Source organism: Anabrus simplex, chromosome 2 (genome assembly GCF_040414725.1).
Source record: "Anabrus simplex isolate iqAnaSimp1 chromosome 2, ASM4041472v1, whole genome shotgun sequence".
NCBI classification, from domain to species: domain Eukaryota; kingdom Metazoa; phylum Arthropoda; class Insecta; order Orthoptera; family Tettigoniidae; genus Anabrus; species Anabrus simplex.
The window spans coordinates 848,179,729-848,203,628 of NC_090266.1; the positions used below are offsets into that span (position 1 = coordinate 848,179,729).

General features: G+C 39.7%; 1 protein-coding gene across 2 annotated transcripts in view; it reads right to left on the reverse strand.

The window, feature by feature from the left end:
- Positions 1-23,900, reverse strand: part of LOC136864507 (cyclin-L1) — a 531,120-nt gene that overhangs the window by 18,429 nt on the left and 488,791 nt on the right. For both annotated transcript variants that reach the window (XM_067141567.2, XM_067141568.2), the window contains one exon: positions 22,663-22,835. In XM_067141567.2, coding sequence (XP_066997668.1) covers positions 22,709-22,835 — 127 coding nt within the window. In that variant the 3' untranslated portion in view covers positions 22,663-22,708. The remainder of the gene's footprint in view (positions 1-22,662; positions 22,836-23,900) is intronic.

Below are 23,900 nucleotides of genomic sequence, written 5' to 3' on the forward strand. Positions count from 1 at the left end.
GTTTCTTTTTTTGCTAGGGGCTTTACGTCGCACCGACACAGATAGGTCTTATGGCGACAATGGGATAGGAAAGGCCTAGGAGTTGGAAGGAAGCGGCCGTGGCCTTAATTAAGGTACAGCCCCAGCATTTGCCTGGTGTAAAAATGGGAAACCACGGAAAACCATCTTCAGGGCTGCCGATAGTGGGATTCGAACCTACTATAAAGTGTAGCAGAGGCACCACTTGAATGTTTACAGTTCTGTGCAATATGTTGGGTCAGAGTTAGATATGTTACATATGTTCAAAGATATGCAGAAATGTAATGTAATGTAATGTAATGTAATGTAATGTGGTGGGGACATGAGGCATAGACTGAACTTCATGCCAGCGACCAGAGTCTCAGAGATAAAGGCGGCATAAAACACTGAATCCCTGCCACGGAACTTGCAGACACTTCCATTTCAACAATTTCCGACCCTGAAAATAAAAAGAGAACTGGGTACCACAATAAATACCAGCAGAATGACGCCTACAATAAATAATCTGTTGCCACCACAATGAACCTGCACTTGATCATATTGCGATGTGAGATGAAGACGAGGTCAGTGAAGTGGACAGTGGTTGGACTTTAGTAAAAACCCCAAACACTTTTTTTAAAAAAGATGCCCGTACAAGATTTTGTTGTTAGTACAGTGAAAAGTACTGGAAGCAAAACCGTAGAAATGGTTAAAATGACCAGAGAGAGAGAGAGAGAGAGAGAGAGAGAGAGAGAGAGAGAGAGAGAGAGAGAGAGAGAGAGAGAGAGAGAGAGAGAGAGAGAGAGAGAGAGAGAGAGAGAGAGAGAGAGAGAGAGAGAGAGAGAGAGAGAGAGGAGAGAGAGAGAGAGAGAGAGAGAGAGAGAGAGAGAGAGAGAGAGAGAGAGAGAGAGAGAGAGAGAGAGAGAGAGAGAGAGAGAGAGAGAGAGAGAGAGAGAGAGAGAGAGAGAGAGAGAGAGAGAGAGAGAGAGAGAGAGAGAGAGAGAGAGAGAGAGAGAGAGGAGAGAGAGAGAGAGAGGGAGAGAGAGAGAGAGAGAGAGAGAGGAGAGAGAGAGAGAGAGAGAGGAGAGAGAGAGAGAGAGAGAGAGAGCAGTAATGCCATCTAGTGGAAACGAGTGGCAGCAGAAGAGACAGAGTGCACCTCAATTAATACTGTTTCCTTCCAGCTCGATGATATTAACAATTCATGGGCAGTGGTAATTCACAACTGTAGGCATCAAGAAAATAGAAAAATAAAAATGCATGCAAAAATTTTGGAAAATTTACTAAAACCATGAAAATATACCCAAATTAACCACATACCTTGCTTAAGAGTGGAATCCCAACTCTGAAGACAAAATAAATATTGTCTTATAACTGTTTTCACTGGTAGAATGGCACAAGGGACACTCCATATATGATATGATCTGACAATGGTTAATTTTAAGTACATATTAGTCCTATGTATATCTACTGGTTAGTCTTATTTCCTGATACGGGTCGGGGGATAAGGCGAGATGAATTTAAGGCAGGTTTGCACGTCTGGATGCCCTTCCTGACGTCAACCTGAGTTGAGGAGCTAATGGAGATGAAATCAATGATGGTGAATGAAACTGGGTAAGTAGGTAGTAGGAAACAGCTGTGGTCTATGAAAAGGATCTGTCCTGGCATTTGCCTGAAAGTGAAAATGGGAAATCACAGAAAACCACTCTCACAACAGCTGACAGTTGGGATTGAAGTCATGTGTCTCCCGAATGCAGAGCTTGGCTTCATAGCCATACCGTGGCTATTCCGCTTGGTACAGAATAGTCCACTATTATGAAATTACTTAATCCGTTTACCCTGCAGGGTTGATTTTTCCCTCGGACTCAGCAAGGGATCCCACCTTTACCACCTCCAGGGCAGGGTCCTGGAGCATGAGACTTTGGGCAGGGGGATATAACTTGGGAGGAGGACCAGTACCTACCCAGGCAGCCTGACTTGCTAAGATCAACAGGGGGCTTGTGGGGGGATGGGAAGATTGAGAGGGATAGTCAAGGAAGAGGGAAGGAAGCGGCCGTGGCCTTAAGTTAGGTACCATCCCAGCATTTGCATGGAGGAGAAGTGAGAAACCATGGAAAACCACTTCCAGGATGGCTGAGGTGGGAATCGAATCCACCTCTACTCCTTTGACCTCCCGAGGCTGAGTTGACCCCGTTCCAGCCCTTGTACCACTTTTTGAATTTCGTGGCAGAGTCGGGAATCGAACCCGAGCCTACGGGGGTGGCAGCTAATCACATTAACCACTACACAACAGAGGCAGTCCACTATTATGAAATATATGTTCTAAAAGCTACTTTCAATGATGTTTTGGTTTTGTTTTTTCTCTTGGTTCATCAAAAAGTGGAAAAATTACTCAAAGAATAGTCAAAGCAGTTGAACCCAAGCTTCACACAAATAACATAAATATTCTACAGGGTGTGTTTATCAAAGTTAACGGTAACATTAACCCTTGATCAATATCATGAACGGGAGTAATAGTCATTCCAGGACTGTTATTACTTACTTCCTGCCCACACTGTCAATACCAGTGTCACTTGTGTTTTTTGTTCTCATATGAACTGGAGAAAAAATGTTTGCCTTCAAAGTCACATTTGTCTGTATTATCCAATATTGACACTGCATCGGTATCACTAATCTGTCTTTGCAACGGCATTTCACCGGAAAACGGTGAAAATGCTTAATAAGTATGTGCATGAAGAAACTGTACAAATAGGAAAGGACTTCCACCTTATCAATACTTATTTATTGTATTTATTATATTACAGTACTGGTTTCGACCCCCTCCTTTTTTGGGTCATCTTCAGCTCAACAATACATTCACATATAGATCATGAAGCGATAAATTCATCATAAGACGACTGAAAGTAAGTACTGGTCTCTTGAAATTACTTTGTCTGGGGAATGCCGTATGATAACAAATGTATGGTTACGTCCAAATAGGGCATGTCAAAACAGGAACTGGCATATAGGTCACTATCTGTGGCAATGCAATTATATGTCTATAATAACGTGCTTTAGATCTTAAAGTTAGTTTATACAACACTATCTCCACTTAAAACTAACTTATAAGTATATGTAACAAAAAAAAATATATGTAGGAACACTTCATGCACATGAACGTTCGTGTCTTGCGTATTATTCAGTTCATCGGTTGACTTCTGTGTTCAAGTCTTTTTTTCGTGGTTGTACACTCGGTTGATGCTTTGGAGCTTGAATAATATGATTTGCTTGTAAAATTATCCTATTATTTGTATAAAAGATTTTGTCTTCATATATATGTACATAGAATAAAACACTATTCAAATTTAAAAAGAGTACCAGGCATATAGATACAATTAGGATAAAATGTGTATATTCAGCTCTGCCGTGTGTTGAATCTTGTTGTTTTATGTTAAAATTGAATCATGTTGTCCAGTTACATTTGTAATATTTGAGTGGCATTAGACTCAAAGTGGTGGCTCCTTTCCTATCTGTAGCTGTGCAGTGATGTTATAATTATCTCTGGAAGATAAGATTGAGCTGTGAGTGATATTTTATACTGGAGGAATGTCTAAGGATTATGTGCGCTAATTTGAATATGTACTTACTGTTATTGGTGTGGTTGAGTTGCGTTTGATATGTGAGCTCGCTGTGTACTGCTTCGTGTTCGTCTTGGGCTCATACCAGCTGCTGTGAGGGGAAGGGAAGGAGGGGTAGGGAGAGTTGCTGTTGTGGGGGTAGGGGTGGAGCTAGGTGTGTTGTTCTAAGTTTCTCTGTCGCGTGTCATGTTTTGTTTATTGATTATCTTAGGATAACTGTTTTTTAGGGCAGGGATGACAGTTCTGAAGATGTTAGTTTTTTCAGTAATTTCATTTATGTTGAAATTTGGATTGGTATACTGATCTAGTGAAATGTAAAATTCTTCTGTTATGTTGAGCAGGGGGTCCTTTTGGTTTATGTTCAGAATTTGCATATCGTTCTCGATGTTCGTGAAACTGTGTTTATAGTTTTCGATATGTTGGCCTATTGAGGAAAAACGATTGTTTTTTACAGTGTTTGCGTGTTCATTATAGCGGGTTAGAAAGTTCCTACCTGTGCGTCCGACGTAGCTTGTCTCACAGTTATTGCATTTAATATGGTATACCCCTGAGTGGTTAATACTGTTTTGACATGCCCAATTTGGACGTAACCATACATTTGTTATCATATGGCATTCCCCAGACAAAGTAATTTCAATCATTGCTTCATGATCTATATGTGAATGTATTGTTCAGCTGAAGACGACCCAAAAAAAAAAAAGGGGTCGAACCCGGTACTGTAGTATAATAAATACAATAAATAAGTATTGATAAGGTGGAAGTCCTTTCCTATTTATAATTGTGTAGTTTGTCAATAAGGATATGAAGATCATAGATTATGATATGAAAAAACTGTCACACGGTGTGTGTGTGTGTGTGTGTGTGTGTGTGTGTGTTACGCAACCCCACTAACAGGAGAAAAAACATTGTACGGTACTGAGGGGATTTCCTGCATCAGTAGAATTGAGAGAACAGCTTCTGCCAACTATAAGCATTTCAGTGTACCTCCTCGACAAGTAAAGCCTCGAAATTTGAATAGAACATATATATTTCCGCCGAGAGAAAAAAAAGTAGAGCATATTGTAACTGTTTCCACCTGTGTAGAGTCAAAGCATTTAAGGTCTAAGCTTCCAACTTCCTTTTTATGATTCATTAATTTCATTTCTTGTAATCATGTTCCTCCCCATTCTCTGAGTGATCATTCCTTCACATTCTTATCCTCATTTCAATAGTAATCTTCATGATCTTTTTGATGAACAGAGGCTAATAACCACAAAGTGGTGCTTTATGTCGCACCAACACAGATAGGTCTTATGGTGACGATGTGACATGAAAGGGCTAGGAGTGGGCAGGAAGAGTCTGTGGCCTTAATTAAGGTACAGTCCCGGCATTTACCTGGTGTGAAAATGGGAAACCGCAGAAAACCATCTTCAGGGCGACCGAGAGTGAGGTTCAAACCCACTATCTCCCGAATACTGGATACTGGACGTGCTTAACCCTTTCGCACTCAGCACGCCGATCTATCGGCGCGAGAGGTTATGGCAAGAAAGCTCACGGCGCCGATACATCGGCTCTGTCCTATTTACGGATTTTGGTCACTTGCGTGGCTGTTAAATCGTAACAGTTGATCGTGACGGTACCTTAAAGCGTTGAATTTGCGTTTTACTCAACAGATATATCCTCCAGTCCTACAAAATATTTTTATTTTCGATAAATGAAATCTGCTGACCGTGAATGTTTATGTTGTGGTGATTTGAAGTCGTTATTGTGTGGATCTGTTTTGATTGGCTTATGAATACAACAAGTTGATCTTCTTATGAGTTTTGTTTAGAGTTTATTTCGTTTTTTTTGTATATCGTGTGTTTGATGTAATTCGTATACTACAATCTTACTCCTTTTCATAACTCCGTTGTTGCACGTGCTTGCGTCATCATTTTATTGTAATAGCTAGGCCATATTCAAGGCCGAATGAGGCGATTACCTTGAATTTTCAGATAATTTAGACAGTAATAATGACCTTCTTTTGCCAAAAGTGATTCTCGTTATGTGGAAAATGACACAGTCACAGCTGCTCACCGTGCATCGGACCACGAGGACCTGACATCGATGACCGTTACATGTACTCTGAATAACTTTGTGCCATGCTTCATGATTGAATTGCAGCACATACATCATATTGATATCAAATTATTCAGAATTAAATGTTCTTTCTTTCACGTCTAAGAGTAATGAAGGAAGACGCAATGATGTCTGATTTTTCTGTCATTGGAAACCATAATTTTTTTAAAAATTTATTTTCGATATTTAATAATTTTTTTGGGCCTTACCAATAACAATAAGTCCTAGCTATATTCATTTCTGAAATGCTCATAGTTTCCTCTATTAGTGCGATTTATTTTATTTTAATGTGTGTTAAACTGTTTACATGTTGAATTTTTGTAATTTGCTTTGGAAAATCACAAAAATTAGTTTAAGTGTCTTCGAGCAAACCCCTGCATATAGGCTGAGTGCCAAAGGGTTAAGCGACTGCAGCTAGTGAGCTCGGTGTGTTTTATTGTGACATTAAATACCCTTAGGTTTCTTACCTACAGACATTACTTAAGTCTTGGAAAGGCTAATTTTCACATCGTACTCATTGCACCTATTTTCAAGTTCCAAGATATTATATTGCAGGCTTTCAGCACAGTCTGCCATCAAGACCAACTTGTTGGTGTAGGCCAAGCTGCTTACTACATTTCCACCAAACTGAATCCCTCCTTGCCAGTAGATGATTTATGAACAACACAGGTGGAAGATTACAGCATTTCCAGACTCCTGTAGGTACCTTGAACCAAGAACTCATTCTACTATCAAGTCTCACTGTAGGCCAATTGTTAGCGTAAGTGTGCACATAATATAATTTTATTTATAAAAATTGTGAAGATTTTATAATGATTGTGAACATTTGTGCAGTTTAACTTCTCCATTCCCTTTTTTCAACAATTGTTGAACTCGAGGGGGGATGTTTGAGTCAATTAATAATACTCGTCGACTGGTGTTCTGTAAACACAATTTGAAAATGAAAGAGAACGTATTTCCATAACAAATGCATAAATAACATGGCCGATAGCAGTAGTTAACTCATTAGAAATAAGGGCTGAATTGATGATGATGCTTGTTGTTTAAAGGGGCCCAACATCGAGGTCATCGGCCCCAAAGGCTGAAATAAACAATCGCTTAATTTAATGTTATGTACTGAAATTAAGCAAGAATGCGATACACTTCAAAATACGGCGCAGAGTGGATGACTGAATTCAGAGGTTAGTTTATTCAGTAAAACGTTGTTTGGACATTTCTGCAGGGGACAAGTAAAGAGAATGTGTTAAGCGAGAAAAGGTACTATTGAATACACAAATCACTGTAAATCACTGTTGTGTAAACACTAGATGTGTTTATTCCGACATGCCTGCACTTTACGTCATGTACGCATGGGTACAGTGAAAGATATAGACTATCAATTCTAAAGATGAGAGTAATATCAGTCATTAAAAAGACGAGAGAATAAATATGAAAACCTTTTCCACTGGGGCTTATTAAATAACAGTATATAAAAAGGTGTGCTGAACACCACGCAACAAATATAAAAATATCTGCATTGGGGTCCATAAAAGTATCCGCACATTATTTGCAGGTCACACTCTTTCTAAAACAAATGTCAGCTGAACCTGGGTTATTTTAACATTGTTTTCTGATCATACTCTTTGACCGTGAATTATATGGAGGTTAAAGCTCGGCAGTGTGCAAGAGGATTACTTTGTCATCTCAAATGCGACACCACTTTGATCGACTCAAGTCGAAACTCGAAGGCGCAAGTTTCAACATTCGCGCCACCGTTGCAAGATACGGATGTCTGTCCACTTCCTGGATTTTCATTATGTCTTCATTAGTAAGCGATATCATGACTTTTTCAGTATCCAAAACTGGGCTACACAATAATATGACCACGTCAGTCAACTTCACACGGTTATATTCCTAATCCGTACGTATGCTATCACAAGACAAATATTCATTACTCTTTACTTTATCACTGAACACAGAATAAATTCCTAACTTCTGAAATTTGTGCAAAATACAAGCACAAACAATAAAAACAGGAGAGCAAAAGTGAACTTTCTTGACGCTAACGGCTTGCTTCCCGAAGGTGTTACTTACCCTGTAAATTTCAGGACTTCAAGGATATTTCGCGTTTTTGCGCAACTTTTGCCGAACTGCCACAGGTGGCAAGGTCTCTAATCTGTGTTTTTGCGCAACTTTCTCTGACCCGCCACCGGTGGCGAGGACTCTAATCTGTGTTGGAATTCATGTTTCTTTCACAAGGGATGACAAAGAACATTTTCAGGGATAGGAAACATGTGATCGTACTAAGCAGTAATAGTAACAATTTGTGAAGCAATAAATGAGGTAATTTTATATAGATTTAATAAGACGTGAATCAGTACTTCGAATTTACGGTGTGCTAAGCGAGAAATTGTCTTAATGAGGCAGTTCCTAATGAGATTTTACTGTATTTTCTCATGTCTGGTTACATTTCGGAACCGCTATTCCCATGTAAATTTATAGCGAAAAGGTTATCATTACTTTACTGGCGCTTGAAATATGATTTCATGATTCATATAAGGTTATGTTCGGTTAGATGACACAATTTGAATAAGAAAACCAAAATGTTTGCCACAGAAGCCACAGGAGTTATACTACTCAAATATTTCAGAATGAAATTGAACATACACGCTCATGTAGTCTCGGAATTAGAAGATAACTAACCAGTAAGCCGTAGTGTGGAAATCTGTGAAATGCAAGTTTTGAGAAAATTGTACATACATACATACATACATACATACATACATACATACATACATACATACATACATTACATACTGTACATCCATCATTATAGACCATTATGCCTTTCAGCGTTCAGTCTGCAAGCCTCTATGAATTTACTAAACATTGCTACAATCCTCTATTTGCAACCAGTGCTGTGGCCACATTTAGTTCTATACCTCTTATCTTTATATCATTAGAAACCGAGTCTAACCATCGTCATCTTGGTCTCCCTCTACTTCTCTTACCTTCCATAACAGAGTCCATTATTCTCCTACCTAACTTGTCCTACTCCAGTCACCTCAAATGACCCTACCACCGAAGCTGGTTTATGCGTACAGCTTCATCCATCGAGTTCATTCTTAACTTAGCCTTTATCTCTTCATTCCGAGTAATATCCTGCCATTGTTCCCACCTTTTTGTACCAGCAATAATTTTCTCTACTTTCATGTCTATTACTTCTAACTTATGAATAAGATATCCTGAGTCCACCCAGCTTTCACTCCCGTAAAGCAAAGTTGGTCTGAAAACAGACCGATGTAAAGATAGTTTAGTCCGGGAGCTGACTTCTTTGTTATAGAATACTGTTGATCGCAACTGCGATGACAGGCTCTGGTTATCTGTTTTTATCTACACATAATGGTTGAAACGTACAGCTACATAGGCTGGAGCAAAAGGATTGACACAGTAATCTGTCAATGTGTTTGTATTTGTGTACTTTTGTGGTTGATCGCAACTGCGAGATAACTGCAATAACTTTACTGCACCTTGATTCAATATCACTTACTATATTACCATCCTGAGAGAACTCACATCCTAAATACTTGAAATTATCTACCTGTTCCAGCTTTGTATCAACAATCTGACATTCAATTCCCTTGGCTTTCATACCTACTGACATCAATTTAGTCTTCAAACGACTAATTTTCATGCCATACTTACTGCAACATCAAAATAACATTTTGAACAATTGCTATTTAACCAGACGTGATACAGCAAAACAAAATTCATTTTTGAATTCAACATTATAAAATTAATCTTCTTCCTTTGTTTCTTTCCTTTTCTACTGCTTTCTCCCACGATTGCAGGGTCGCAGGTGCGAACTATGTTGCACATGTGGATTTGGCCCTGTTTTACGACCGGATGCCCTTCCTGACGCCAACCCTACATGGAGGGATGTAATCACTATTGCGTGTTTCTGTGGTGATTGGTAGTGTAGTGTGTTGTCTGATTATGAAGAGGAAAGTGTTGGGACAAACAAAACCATCCAGTCCCCAGGCCAGAAGAATTAATCAGAGGCGATTATAATCCCCCACCCGACCGGGAATCGAATCCGGGACCCTCTGAACCGAAGGCCTCAACGTTGAAGATTCAGCCAATGAGTCAGACTCAGCAATCCAAAGTTAATAAGACCCACCTATTTTAGTTTGTATGGCCAAAAAAAAATTTTTTTTTTCCTGGCTAGTATAATTTGCCAAGAAAATTAGCAAGCAGCCCTTCTTACATGAGAGGTATTTCATCAATCTGAATCTGCAAAAGGCTAGGTTACAACTGGAAGATTGTCTCTTGCATCACTAGAATCCTCTCCTAAATTATTTACAAATTCGTCACCCTCCACGTCTAAAACATTTCTCACACGCTGTCTCTTTTTAATTGGATAGTAACATGACCAGTGGTGAATAATTCTTTTCGTGCAATGCATACACCTGAAATAGACACACCTGCAAACTCGTTTGTTAGTTTTAAGATATACCGGGCGAGTTGGCCGTGCGGTTAGGAGCGCGCAGCTGTGAGCTTGCATCCAGGAGATAATGGGTTTGAATCCCACTGTCGGCAGCCCTGAAGATGGTTTACCGTGGTTTCCCATTTTCACACCAGGCAAATGCTGGGGCTGTACCTTAATTAAAACCACGGTCGCTTCCTTCCCATTCCTAGGCCTTTCCTATCCCATCATCGCCGTAAGACCAATCTGTGTCAGTGCGACATAAAGCAAATAGCAGAAATGAAAAGAGATACAGTAAAACCACGTTAATTCGAAGTCATAGGGATGCAAAAATGTAACTTGGAATTAACCGCCAACTCGTAATTGAGAAATGCCAACCCTTGCTGCGTCACAAAATATTCTAAGACCCGTTACTGCATGCAAATAACATTGAGTCACAGTTTAAAACCTTTCAAACGAAAAAAAAAAAAATCCAAAATATATCTAACAAGGCGCATTTGCAGTATTCAAATAATGCACTTCGATAACTCCCTAGCAAACGTAATCTCATGCAATGAAAAAAAAAAAACAAAAAAACACACACAAAAAAAAACCCACGAGGTTCAAAGATGAGGACAAATAATTCTGGCTCCCCTGTGCAAGTGCTTTATTTTTGTTATTTTAGATACCTTGTACTTGCACGGAAAGTACCCGATACCCTTAAAACATCCTGGCTTATCAAACATTCCTATGACGAGGAAAGAAAGTCTCCCTCTTCCGTCTGCATTGCAACATACAACGGTGACTCTATCCTTGTACGATTTCCTGCCATGGCATTTCTCTCGTAATTCAGAAATGCGAACCACTGCCCTGTCACAAAGTATTCTAAGACCCATTTTGCATGCAATCGCCTTGATTCATAGTTTGAACCTTTCAAATGCCATGAAAGAACACTATTTCTGAAATGTGTCCAACAAGGTGCATTTACATTATTCAAATGAAGCACTTGGATAAATCACTGGCAAACATAACCTCATGTAACAAAAGAAAAACAAAATTCAAAGATGAGGACAAATTATACTGGTTCCCCTGTTCAAGAACCTTATTTTTTGGATTATTCTACTGTGTGCACTTTTAGATGACTTGTACTTGCACGGAAACATCAAGGCTTATTGAACTTTCCTATGATGAGGGGAGGAAGACATTCGATTCCATCTGCCTTGCACCATAGTACAGTGACCCAATTTCCTTTAAAACCAAAAGTCCGTTTGATCTCGCCATTAAAAAAAAACAAAAAAAAAAAAACATGCAGTTTCATCGGCATTGACAATATTGTTCGGTGTATACGAAGTGATTATAATTATGAGCCACGCTTTTTGCCAACCTTCGGCATTGCTAGTGTAACCAATATAAATGGTCCGTTATTGGACATTATAAATTTTCCAGCTAACTCATTCCTGGTTGCCAGCGTTTCGCCCCAGTGTGCTAAGTTGGGCTCATCAGTTGGTAAATAGCACACCCACCAAGATGCATGGCTAGTGCATACAGCGCAGGCCACTTGGAGCCACTGGCAGCACCAATGCACTATGAGAGACTTTTGTCTCATTACCAAAAACTGATCCCTACCTGGCCATCAGATGATACAGATGTTGATTCCCATAGAAAACCTGAAATATTTGTCCCGAATTAGTAAATTTATAATACCAATATAAATGGTCCGTTATTGAACATTATAAATTTCCCATCCAATTCATTCCTAAAGCCAATAGTTCATTGGGGCTGCAGGTGGCTCCAAGTAGACTTATGCAGTGGCCTCCACGGTATGCACTAGCCAAGCGTCTTGGTGGGTGTGCTATTTACCAACTGCTGAGCCTAACTTAGCACAATGGGGCGAAACGCTGGCAACCAGGAATGAGTTAGCTGGAAAATTTATAATGTCCAATAACGGACCATTTATATTGGTAATATAAATTTACTTATTCGTGACAAATATTTCAGGTTCCCTATGGGAATCAACATCTATATCAATTGCCAGTGTTCGTGGATTCTGCTTCTCCACAAAATGCCTGCTACCTGATATTGTGGCGTTCTTTAAAACGCTGAATACAAATGAATTGCTATTTCTCTCAAACTTAACAAATTATGAAACACACTGCAGACACCGAAGTGAGTGAAAGTGTGGAAAGCTACCTCCAAAGAGTATGCACATTCCGGAAGATGCAATCTATCATGAAGCAGAGAAAATTCTAATTATGTACTCTGTAAGATACTATTTTTAAAAATGTAAATGTAAAGGCAGTTTCAAATTTAAATCTGAATTGCTTTCCGTTTAAATATGACATATGGAGCCAGTTCTTTTTTTTTCCATCTGCAGTTACACAAAGAATAACTGTATACCCAACATCGAAATCTATGTGAACCAGGAGCATGTTGCCAACCTTGACGTAAATAAAACCTGGACCCCAATTTCGTGCCTCAATTCATTAAAAAAATATGCAGGGATTATACTGAAACCAGTGATAGCCACACAGAAGATTTTGAGTAAATTGTTTACCGGGAAGGTCCGTATTTCACAATAATGCAATAAATTTTGCTAGCGTAATATTTCAAATTCAATGTTCCAATTAATGACAACTTAGTAAATTTATTCTTAGTTCCAGATTGGAGAAACCGCCACCAGACTGTTGCAAATAAATGATGAATTTCGTTTTGGACTATTTTAATTATAGAAAGGTCGATCAAATATAAGGTAAGGGTGTATTCTGCCCGAAGACAGGTCCGAACCTCCGCAGAGGTGTGCCTGAGCCGGAGTTTACGTATGATAGGCTGGCCAGTTCCTTTCCGCTCCTCCACTCCCTTACCCCGACCAACAGCGAGTGGCAACCCATCCAAAACTTGACAACGCCCAATGTTGCTTAACTTTGAAGATCTCATGGATCCGGTGTTTCAACACAGCAAGGGCCGTTGGCGATCAACAGTTGGTAAGACTGGCACCGTGCGTCTGCTATGCTTAGGCGGGACTGTTAGGAGTTGGGAGAGCGTACTGTTAGATATTTCCTGCCATTTCGTCAGTAACGCTCATGATGTCGGAGCAACAGGTGCACCCCTCCACTGCGCAATGCATAATTATAATATTTCTTGCTCGTGAAGGAGTTACAGCGGCGGAAATTTGCCAGAGACTGACTGCACAGTTTGGTGATCAAACATTGTCACGGTCGCGTGTGTTTGCCTGGCATAAAAAGGTCAAGGAAGGACAAGAACATGTGGAAAATAAGCAACACGATCGCTGTCCCCGGACCAGCATTACAGACGAAAACATACGTGCAGTTAAACAATCGACGGGCGACAGTATCAGAAATTGCAGAACAAGTCGGAATCAGTTATGGGAGCTGTCATGCAATCATCACAAACAACCTTCAGTTCCGTAAAGTGTGTTCCAGATGGGTCCCTCGCCTTTTGACAGAAAATTTGAAGTTGAGACGTTTGGAGGTCTGTCAGAGGTTTACAACAAGTTTTGCGGAAGAAAGTGATGCATTTTTTAGTCGGATCGTCACCTGCGACGAAACACATGTCCACCACTACACTCCCGAATCCAAACAAGCCAGTAAGGAGTGGCAAAGGAAAGGGGAGGCAGCACCAGTGAAAGCCAAGACTCGACTGTCAGCTGGCAAGGCTCTTGCAACCGGTTTTTTCTTCGATCGGCGAGGCATTTTGCTGATTGATTTTGTGCATGAGCAATGCACAATCAATGGTGCTTACTACTGCGAGCTGTTGAACAAGGCGAGGGTTGCATATCGCCGCAAAAGACGAAACCAACCGATTCGACAGTTCATCCTCCTCCACGACAATGCGCAGCCTCATACTGCAGCTCTGTCTCCAAGCTACAGGTAATGCACTGGACTACACTTTATCATCCTCCTTACAGCCCGGACTTATCGTTCTGTGATTTCCATTTGTTCGGACCGTTTAAAGAAGCTCTAGGAGGGCAACGATTTGAAGATGATGAGAGTGTGGAAGATTTTGTGCGCAACTGGTTGGTGACATGACCCTGTTCTTTTTACGATGAGGGCATCATAAAGACAAATGCATTTCCAAAGCAGGAAACTATGTGAAAAAGTAAACTGTAATTTCCTTGTGTTTTTCAAAAATGAATTTAAAAAAAAATCCTGTTTATATTTGATCCCCCCTCGTATTGCTAATTACGTGCACCTTAAACTTGTATAAAATACAATTTATTTATAAATTATTTTTTTCAAAAATACAACACTGGTATTAAAATATCTTTCGTGTAATTGTCACACACTACTATTTTTTTGTAAATTTTGGTGTAAAAAATGTGATTATGCGCTGAAATTGATGCAAGTGTGATAAACTGATATAACTTGAGAACAATATTCTCTCACCCATGGGTAAATAATGCAAGCATCGAGCTCAAATTGTTGTGTTGTTGTTGAGTCATCAGTCCACAGAGTGTTTTTTTTTTTTTGTTTTTTTGTTGTTGCTAGTTGCTTTACGTCGCACCGACACAGACAGGTCTTATGGCGATGATGGGACAGGGAAGGGCTAGGAATGGGAAGGAAACGGCCGTGGCCTTAATTAAGGTGTGAAAATGGGAAACCACGGAAAACCATTTTCAGGGCTGCCGATAGTGGGGTTCGAACCCACTATCTCCCGAATACTGGATACTGGCCGCACTTAAGCGACTGCAGCTATCAAGCTCGGTACAGAGTGGTTTGATGCCGCTCTACATGCCACCCTATCCTGAGCTAACCTCTTCATTTCTACATAACTATTGCATCCTACATCTGCTCTAATCTGCTTGTCATATTCATACCTTGGTCTACCCCTACCGTTCTTACCACCTACACTTCCTTCAAAAACCAACTGAACAAGTCCTGTGTGTCTTCAGATGTGTCCTATCATTCTATCCGTCTCGTCAAATTTACCCAAATCAATTTCCTCTCACCAATTTGATTCAGTATCTCTTCATTCGTGATTCGATCTATCCATCTCACCTTCAGCATTCTTCTGTAACACTACATTTCAAAAGCTTATATTCACTTTCTTATTTTCTGAGCTAGTTATCGTCCATGTTTCACTTCTATACAATGCCACGCTCCAGGTGAAAGTTTTCAGTAACATTTTACTAATTCCTATATCAATGTGAGCGAGCAAATTTCTTTTCTTAAGAAAGTTCTTCCTTGCTTGTGCTAGTCTGCATTTTATGTCCTCCATACTTCTGCCATTGTTAGTTATTTTACTACATCATCATCATCATCATCATCATCATCATCATCATCATCATCATCATCATCATTTCTATTTATCCAGCTGTAGCCGGGTAGGGGCAAATATGTTTCCTCTCCATTTTCTTCGGTCTTTCCACCACTCCTCCTCCAACACTGTGTCCCAGTCCAGGTTTCTTCCTATAATACTGCGTTGGATTGTGTCCGTCCATCTCAATCGTGGTCGACCACGGCCTCTCCTTCCTTGCATTTGCATTTCTATCACCTTTATTGGCATTCTTTCATCACTCATTCGCTTTACGTGCCCAAAACATCTTAGTCGGCTCTTCTCAATTCTATCATTCATTTTTTCCACTCCAATTTCTTCCTGGATTTTCTCATTCCTTATTTTGTCTCTTCTACTCTTCTGTAACATACTCAAGAACTTCATTTCGGCTGCCTGTATTCGACTCTCATCCTTCTTTGTCATTGTCCAAGTTTCTGCCCCATAAGTAGTTATGGGTACGTAATACATCTTGTACATAGTTTCCTTTGCTTCCATTGGCACATCTTTGTCCCATAACATGTTTCTTACACTATGATAGAAACAGCTTCCAGCTATTTTACTATAAAAGAAACAATATTCATCTACTTCCTTTAAGACTTCATTTCCTAATCTACTATTTCCTGCATCACCTGCCGTCGTTCGACGGCACTCCATTACTTTTGTTTTGGACTTACTTATTTTCATTTTGTACTCCTCACCCAAGACTTCGCCCATATCATTCAGCAGCTTCTCGAGAGCTTCTGCAGTCTCAGATAAAATAACAATATCACGGGCAAATCTCAACGTCTTGACTTCCTCTCCTTGGATTGTGATTCCCTTTCCAAATTCCTCTCTGATTTCCTTTACTGCCTGTTCTATATAAAAACTGAAAAGGAGGGGGAAAAAAACTGCAACCTTGCCTCACTCCTTTCTGGATTGCTGCTTCTTTTTCAAAGCCCTCAATTCTTATGACTGCAGACTGATTTTTATACAGATTGTAGATAATTCTTCGTTCTCGGAATCTGATCCCAATCACCTTCAGAATCTTAAATAGTTTGGTCCAATCAACATTATCGAATGCTTTTTCTAGATCTATGAACGCCATGTACGTGGGCTTGTCCTTAATTCGATCCTCTAAGATAAGACTTAAAGTTAGGATTGCTTCACGTGTTCTACATTTCTTCTGAAGCCAAACTGATCTTCTCCCAACACAGCTTCAACTTGTCTTTCAATTCTTCTGTAAATAATGTGTGTTAACATTTTGCAGGCATGAGATACTAAACTAATGGTGAGATAGTTTTCACACTTGTCAGCACCGGCTTTCTTGGGAATAAGTATAACAACATTCTGCCGAAAATCGGATGACACTTCTCCTGTCTCATACATCTTACACACTAAATGGAATAACCTTGCCATGCTGAATCCTCCTAAGGCAGTCAGTATTTCACCGAGCTCGATAGCTGCAGTCGCTTAAGTGTGGCCAGTATCCAGTAATCGGAAGATAGTGAGTTCGAGCCCAACTGTCGGCAGCCCTGAAGATGGTTTTCCGTGGTTTCCCATTTTCACACCAGGCAAATGCCGGGGCTGTACCTTAATTAAGGCCACGGCCGCTTCCTTCCAATTCCTAGGCCGCCTCTGTCCCATCGTTGCTGTAAGACCTATCTGTGCCTTTTTCCTATTTAGGTCTCTCACAGCTCTGTCAAACTCTGAACTCAAAATTGGGTCTCCCATTTCATCAGCATCAACACCCTCTTCTTGTTCCAGAACCTAATCATCTACATCTTTACCTTGAAACAACTGTTGGATATGTTCCTGCCATCTTTCTGCTTCGTTTTCTTTCCCTAGAAGTGGCTTTCCATCTGACCTCTTAATAGTCATACACCTAGATTTCCTTTCTCCGAAGGTTTCCTTGATTTTCCTGTATGCAGCATCTACCTTTCCTAGGATCATACAACCTTCGACATCTCTGCACTTCTCCTTCAGCCATTCTCTGCCCTCTTCATTTCTAGCATTCTTGTATTTTCGTCGTTCATCAATGAGGTCTAGTATCTCCTGAGTTATCCATTGATTCTTAGTTGATCTTTTCTTCTTTCGTAACATTTCTTCAGCAGCTCTTTTTTTTTTTTTTTTTTTGCTAGGGGCTTTACGTCGCACCGACACAGATAGGTCTTATGGCGACGATGGGATAGGAAAGGCCTAGGAATTGGAAGGAAGCGGCCGTGGCCTTAATTAAGGTACAGCCCCAGCATTTGCCTGGTGTGAAAATGGGAAACCACGGAAAACCATTTTCAGGGCTGCCGATAGTGGGATTCGAACCTACTATCTCCCGGATGCAAGCTCACAGCCGCGCGCCTCTACGCTTCAGCAGCTCTACTAACTTCATTTTTCATGACTATCCACTCTTCCTCTATTGTGTTTCCTTCAGCCTTTTCATTTAGTCCTTGTGCAACATGTTCCTTGAAACAATCCCTCAAACTCTTTTTTTTTTTTCAACTTGTCTAGATCCCATCTCCTTGCATTCCTTCCTTTCTTCAATTTCTTCAACTTTAGATGACATTTCATGACCAACAAGTTGTGGTCAGAGTCCACGTCTGCTCCTGGGAAAGTTTCGCAATCCCACACCCGGTTTCTGAATATCTGCCTAATCATAATGAAGTCTATTTGATACCTTCCAGTGTCTCCAGGTCTCGTCCACGTATATAGCCGTTGTTTGTGGTGTCTGAACCAAGTATTGGCAAGGACTAAATTATTAGTCCGGCTCCATGTCTAAATGGTTAAAGACAGCAGGAATAGGTATTGTTGGCAAATTTTCAACATGTTCTCGCCGATATCATGATGCCAATTTTAAGTTAATGGTTATCAAACACATGGGAATGAAGAATAATTGTGCAGCCGCAAGAAAATATGGCATAACTGAAGCCAATTTTCTGCATTAGCGTGAAGACAAAGATAGCTTAAAAAGTGCAATGTACAAAAAATGCATTCAGTGGCCTGCAACAAGGATGCTTTAGAGAAGTTGGAAGATTAAATTGTGAGGTATGTGCATGAAAATTACAATGGCCATTCCACGGTGCAATAAACTCACTGACCTTCAACGTTTGCGTCTTCATTATACATCGCCAGTCGCTGAAGTCAGCTGAAGCCGGCAAGCGATATGTGAATCTAGTGGAAGCCGGTTGTACGTAACGCTTAGCCTTTTCACTGCCGAGTTTTGATGACCTGTCGAGCCCTGTGGGCCGGGTATATTTTAAGGAAGAAGTACTTTGACAGATACATATTTACTGTTACTATTAATGGAATGCAGACCGTCCCCTTAGTCCTGCAGCCCAATACGATGTCGGGGATGAAGTGAGATTATATTTTACACCATATTTTATGACCGGATGCCCTTCCTGACGCAAACCTCAGTTGAGGAGGTAATGAACATGAAATGAACGATGGTGAATGAAACTGGGGACAGAAGTGGAAGGAATCGGCTGTGGCCTATGAACAGGAACTTTCCCGGCATTTGCTTGGGGGTACGAAAGGGAAACCACAGAGAAAAGGAAATAAATTCTCAGGACAGCTGACGGTGAGGTTCGAACCCACTCGTCTGCCGAGTGGAGACCTTGACGAAATGCAATAGAAAATTCTTGATCCAAGAACTGGTAATATCAAAATCATTTACATTTGGGGAAAAAAAAAATTTATCTGAAGAAGGGGTGACATTTCCGCATTAGATTAGGCATTACTACATTGTCTCACACTTTCTTGTAGTTCAATGTCGCCACTTCGATATTCTTCATCTTCATTATCAAAATATAGCTCTCCAGAAACACGATTTATGAGGAAACATTCAATTTCTTCGTCAACAAGAGATATACTTCAAGACGCCATGATGGCTGCACGTAAGCGGGAAAGATGTTCCACTCCAACGAACATGAAATAACACTAGATCGCTTTCAAAATACACAAAATAGAGTGGTATATCTGCATTACAGAAGTTCTTTGAGCATTTCCATGGAATCTCAAAGCATGACACTATATCGCATTCATTTGTGAGATTGGTGAAGTACACACTGCACCAAAACGTATATATACGGGTTTGGCGGACGTGGCATGGCATTCAAAAACATATATATACGGGTTTGGCAGTGATTGGGTTAGAGTAAGTAACAGTTTTATAGACAGAAGGAATATTTTCCTGATGGATCGTCGTATTGTGGACATGTGGAACAGGTACTGCCGGCAGATTTTCAACGGTTTCTCTTCAATATTACGCCAATTTTAATTTAATGGTTATGAAACTCGCGGAAATGAAGAATAATTGTGCAGCCGCAAGAAAATATACCGTAACTAAAGCCAATATTTGGCATTGGGGTGAATACAAAGATAGTGTAAAAAAATGCATAGTGTTCAAGAACGGCCTTCATATTTTTTCACAAAGCACTTGGTTAAGCCAGATTTAATTTGTTTGAAGGAAAAAGTGGGGGTTGTCTTGGATTTGGAGATATATGGTACAATAATAAATTAAGTGAACGATGTTATTATTGATTAACAACACAGAAAAATATATGAACTCCCTGAAAGAGGATGGTCGTTTTAAATGGCAATACACTGAGCAGAAATTTGATACTGCAACCACTGGCAGGCAAGGCAAGTTTCTAGTCAGCCGTCGTAGAAAGAACTAGGAGACAATTCTGAAACACTCTAAAACATCAAAGAAACTGAATAATGCTCCTTAATTTCTTTGATAAATTAGGTTAATAGTGTACATTAACAGTACCAGTAAAAGTATGATGTACTCGAGGGATTTCATGCTCATTCTGCAACAAGCTGTGTTTTCTAAAAAGAGAAATCTGTCAAGCTCTAAATAAAATAAAATTAAAAAAAATAAAATAATACATTACTATCAGGATAAGGTAAACGGACATTTTAAAGGTAATTATTTAGTCTATTCATGTTGAGTCCTCAATACAAAGGCTGGATAAATCCCCAACAGCTCAACCATTAGCTGTTGCAGATAGCCTACGTGTCACTGAAGAAGCGTACTAAGGAAATGAAGAGTGATGAGGAGCTTATCATACTGAGCCTAACGTGCTGTTACGCATCAGTCTGCCAAGCTTGTACCGGGAGGTACACCTCAACCCTGTACATTTAAATGAAGCGCCTTGAAGAACGCTATCTATCAAATAAAAATTGAAACAACTAGTGTAAGAAGTTGGGACGTTGATCAACAGATGTCACTACTAAAGTGATAGAGTAATGTGCTATTTTAAGGTTTCCTAAACTGACCAGAGTTTTTTTTTTTTTTTTTTTTTTTTTTTTTTTTTTTTTTTTTTTTTTTTTTTGCGTATCACAGTTTACAACAACTATTTCAAGATGTTGGGACTTTTCTTCATAGATGTCTCTATACAAGAACTGATGTCATGCACTCTGGCACGAAGTGGAATAACCAGAAATTTAAGGAAAGTTTGTGTTTATAGGTTTTCTGAACTGAATTGACTTTATGTGTTATTGATACTCCAAGGTTTGCAACACTTCTTACTGATCCCGCCAACTTTGGATTCGGGCCAATCACAAATTTTGTGTATTTAACTTTCAGCCAATCATAGGCTTCTTGTAACTTTTTGACTGTCCAATAAAAATGAGGGTGTGTGTCTGGTTTTAGTCCAGAGTCTTCTCGAAACTTCCTCTCGGGTATAAAAGCTGATGCCTTCTCGAGCTAACTTGTCTTACTGATCATCGTATTACTGAGTGTGTGTATTAAGAGAGGAGGCGGGGGCAGAAAATCAGCTAAGGTAATGCCCACCATTTTTCTATCTCTATAGTTATCTCTGCAAAATGATTCGAGGGGAAGGTTCCTATCTTTATGTAACAGTCAATTTCTGAATATGTAGGCTTTCTTCCTTCTCATGTAAAAGTTCAAGTAGGGTAAGTCAAAAATACTTAACTGAAAAACCGGGGATAGAGAGAGTGTTACCCTCTCGAATTCCCCTTCAATTAATTTTGAGGTGATTACGATTTTGTAACTGTTTTTCGCTTGTAAATTATAAGTAACTTGCCCTTCTAGTCACCTCAGTAGTTTAGGATTAGCCTGTGAATTGTCGGGCCACAAGCCGAAGTAGGGTTTTAAACTTTTGATTTCAAGGAGCGCAAGTGTCCGCCTCCATACATTTTGTTTTTGGGACCAGTAAATGAACCTGCTGATTTCCATAAAGGCCCAGTAGAATGGGTACTAGATACATCTGTGTGAATTTTTTTTTTTTTTTTTTTTTGCTATTTCCTTCACGTCGCACCGACACAGATAGGTCTTATGGCGACGATGGGATAGGAAAGGCCTAGGAATTGGAAGGAAGCGGCCGTGACCTTAATTAAAGTATAGCCCCAGCATTTGCCTGATGTGAAATTGGGAAACCACGGAAGACCATCTTCAAGGCTGCCAACAGTGGGGTTCGAACACCCCTGTGTAAGCTTATAAAAGACAATATGATCTTGTAAAGTGTAGGTCGTGCCTAGAGAGGCCAGAAATTGCAAAGTTTATTGAGCAAGTGTAAATGTTAAAGGCTGTAAGAAATTGGGAGCTCAGTCTCCTTGGTAGAATTTGTAGAGGATATAGGCTCTTTCTTATAATATAAACTGCGTGCCTTTGGAAGGCCATATCTTGTAATCTTTGGAGCTAAGTGCTCTTGAAAAGAGTGATTTAGAATTTCCTGTGAAACCAATTGGGAAACTAATTAGTGATGTTGGGACCTTTGTAAATAATGAGCTTGAAGCTCAAATCGTAACTTACAAATTCTTGGTTTTTCTGCTTTTCTATTTTTTACAAAACTACCCCTGTACCTGAAATCTTGTTGTTTGTTAAAATTTAATATCTGAAAAGATATATAACCTTTAATTTTAAAGTTTCAAATTAATCTTTGACTATCCTAGATAGACCCATTCCAACCAGCACATTCTTTCACCTCTGCGTTCCACAGAATACCCCGGAACAAAGCTGACTAAAATGTATACACCAACTGACACTATGAGTGACACTTTCACACCATTCTTCAAAGTGACTGGCTGCATAAGGAATGCCATCAATAGCACGGCTCATACCCAAGTCATTCATATCAGCAAAGCCAAGGGTGAGTCTAGGATGGAAAACTGAATGTAACAAATTTGATCTAGCTTATAGCTGCATATTGTGTTTCATCAGATCTGGATATAGACAGATTTAAAGTCTATTAAAGCATGAAGGCTAAAATATATTACCTTAATAGAAATGTCCTGGTGTACAAAGAACCTAAATTCTTCAGTTTCACCGGCGATCTTTTCTATCCCGTGATGAATGTCTGCTCCTCGATTTACTGCTGCTGTAATAACGGTCATAGCTATCGGGACGTCTATCATGGCTTCGTGACCTGGATCTATGGCGTACTTTATCCCTAAGAACAGAAGAGAAATCCTGATCAAGATCATCCTACAGAACACAATAAGTATTGTTGCAAATAAATACAAAACCCAGCACAGTCAAGCAGAATTTATGAGAAAAAATGGCATATTGTTTAAACAGCTTGAAAAATAGCAAGCGACTTGGCTATGTGGTTGGGTCATGCAGCTGAGAACTTGCACTTGGAAGATACAGTAGTGGGTTTGAATCGCACTGCCAGCAGCCCTGAAGTTGGCTTTCCATGTTTTTCCATTTTCACATCAAACAAATCTTAGACTGCACCTTAATCCAGGCCACTGTCTCTTCCTTCCCAGACCTATCCCACTATCACCATAAGAACTTTCTGTGTCAATAAAATGCAAAAATGAACATGAAAAAAGTTAAAATCTCAAAAGTAATTTTAATTGTCATCATGTCTATGCCTACATTTAAACACACAGCTTGAAGGATTTTCTTTTCTTAAAGAGGTCATGAATACCGTATAATTCCAAGTACCACCCACTCCTGAATAAGACCCGCACCCTATATTTTAAAGGACAAAATTTTAAAAAGTTTCACTCAAATTTATTTACAATATTTGCTACAGAATAAGAATGTCATTTCAATACATATCTTTCACAAATTTAAAATAGTTTTCGGCAGTTTTTGAAGTGTCCTTGAAATAATACCCAATACATTGTTTAAAAAAACACAGAGGAAATGTTATCAATCACAGAGCAATAGTCAACACTTCATTCATCATCTGAAGTACCAAATTTCGATCTCTGAAGTACCAACTTTCGAGCTTTCATCATCACTTTCCCAGACAACATTGTCTTCGCTGCCATCCATAGCATTAGAAATACTGCACTTCTGGAAACTTTTCTGGACAAGGTCACCAAAGATACGATCCTACAGTGCTTTTACCCACAAACAAAGCAGCTGAACTTCTGGGCGCTTAATACGACCAGTGGGTGTCAGCCTGTGATAGTCAACCGCCACCCACTCTGTATACAGCTCTTTTAAGGCTGCTTTGAATGGACGGTTTACACAGATATCCAACGGCTGTAACATAGATATC